The 362-nt window shown below is 58.6% G+C and overlaps 1 protein-coding gene across 1 annotated transcript in view; it reads left to right on the forward strand.

Annotated features, from left to right (window-relative positions):
* The window catches only part of EMH_0029440 (uncharacterized protein), a gene marked incomplete at both ends in the record, with an annotated part of 5,282 nt that overhangs the window by 3,896 nt on the left and 1,024 nt on the right, over positions 1 to 362 (forward strand). The window contains one exon of the mRNA XM_013494303.1: positions 29 to 199. Within this exon, the coding sequence (XP_013349757.1) occupies positions 29 to 199 (171 nt within the window). The remainder of the gene's footprint in view (positions 1 to 28; positions 200 to 362) is intronic.

A 362-nucleotide genomic window follows, 5' to 3' on the forward strand; every position in this document is an offset into this window, starting at 1 on the left:
CCTGCTGCTGCTGCTGCTGCTGCTGCAGCTGCAGCAGCAGCAACTGCAGCAGCAGCAACTGCAGCAGCAGTAGTAAATGCTGCAGCAGCAGCAGAAGCTGCTGCAGCAGCAAATGCTGCGGCAGTGGTACTAGATGCTGCTGCTATAAGTGCTGCTGCTGCAGCAGCAGAAAGTTCTGCTGCTGCTGCAGCAGCAGAAGGTCCTGCTGCTGCTGCAGCAATTGCTGCAGCAGCAGCAGAAAGAGCTGCAGCAGCAGGAAACGTTGCAGCAGCAGCAAATGCTGCGTTTACTGCTGCTGCTGCTGCTGCTGCTGCTGCTGCTGCTGCTGCAGTAGGTGCTGCCACAGCAGCAGCAGCACTACG

The sequence above is a fragment of the Eimeria mitis genome, genomic scaffold, assembly GCF_000499745.2.
Source record: "Eimeria mitis Houghton genomic scaffold, Emh_scaff1101, whole genome shotgun sequence".
NCBI lineage: Eukaryota > Apicomplexa > Conoidasida > Eucoccidiorida > Eimeriidae > Eimeria > Eimeria mitis.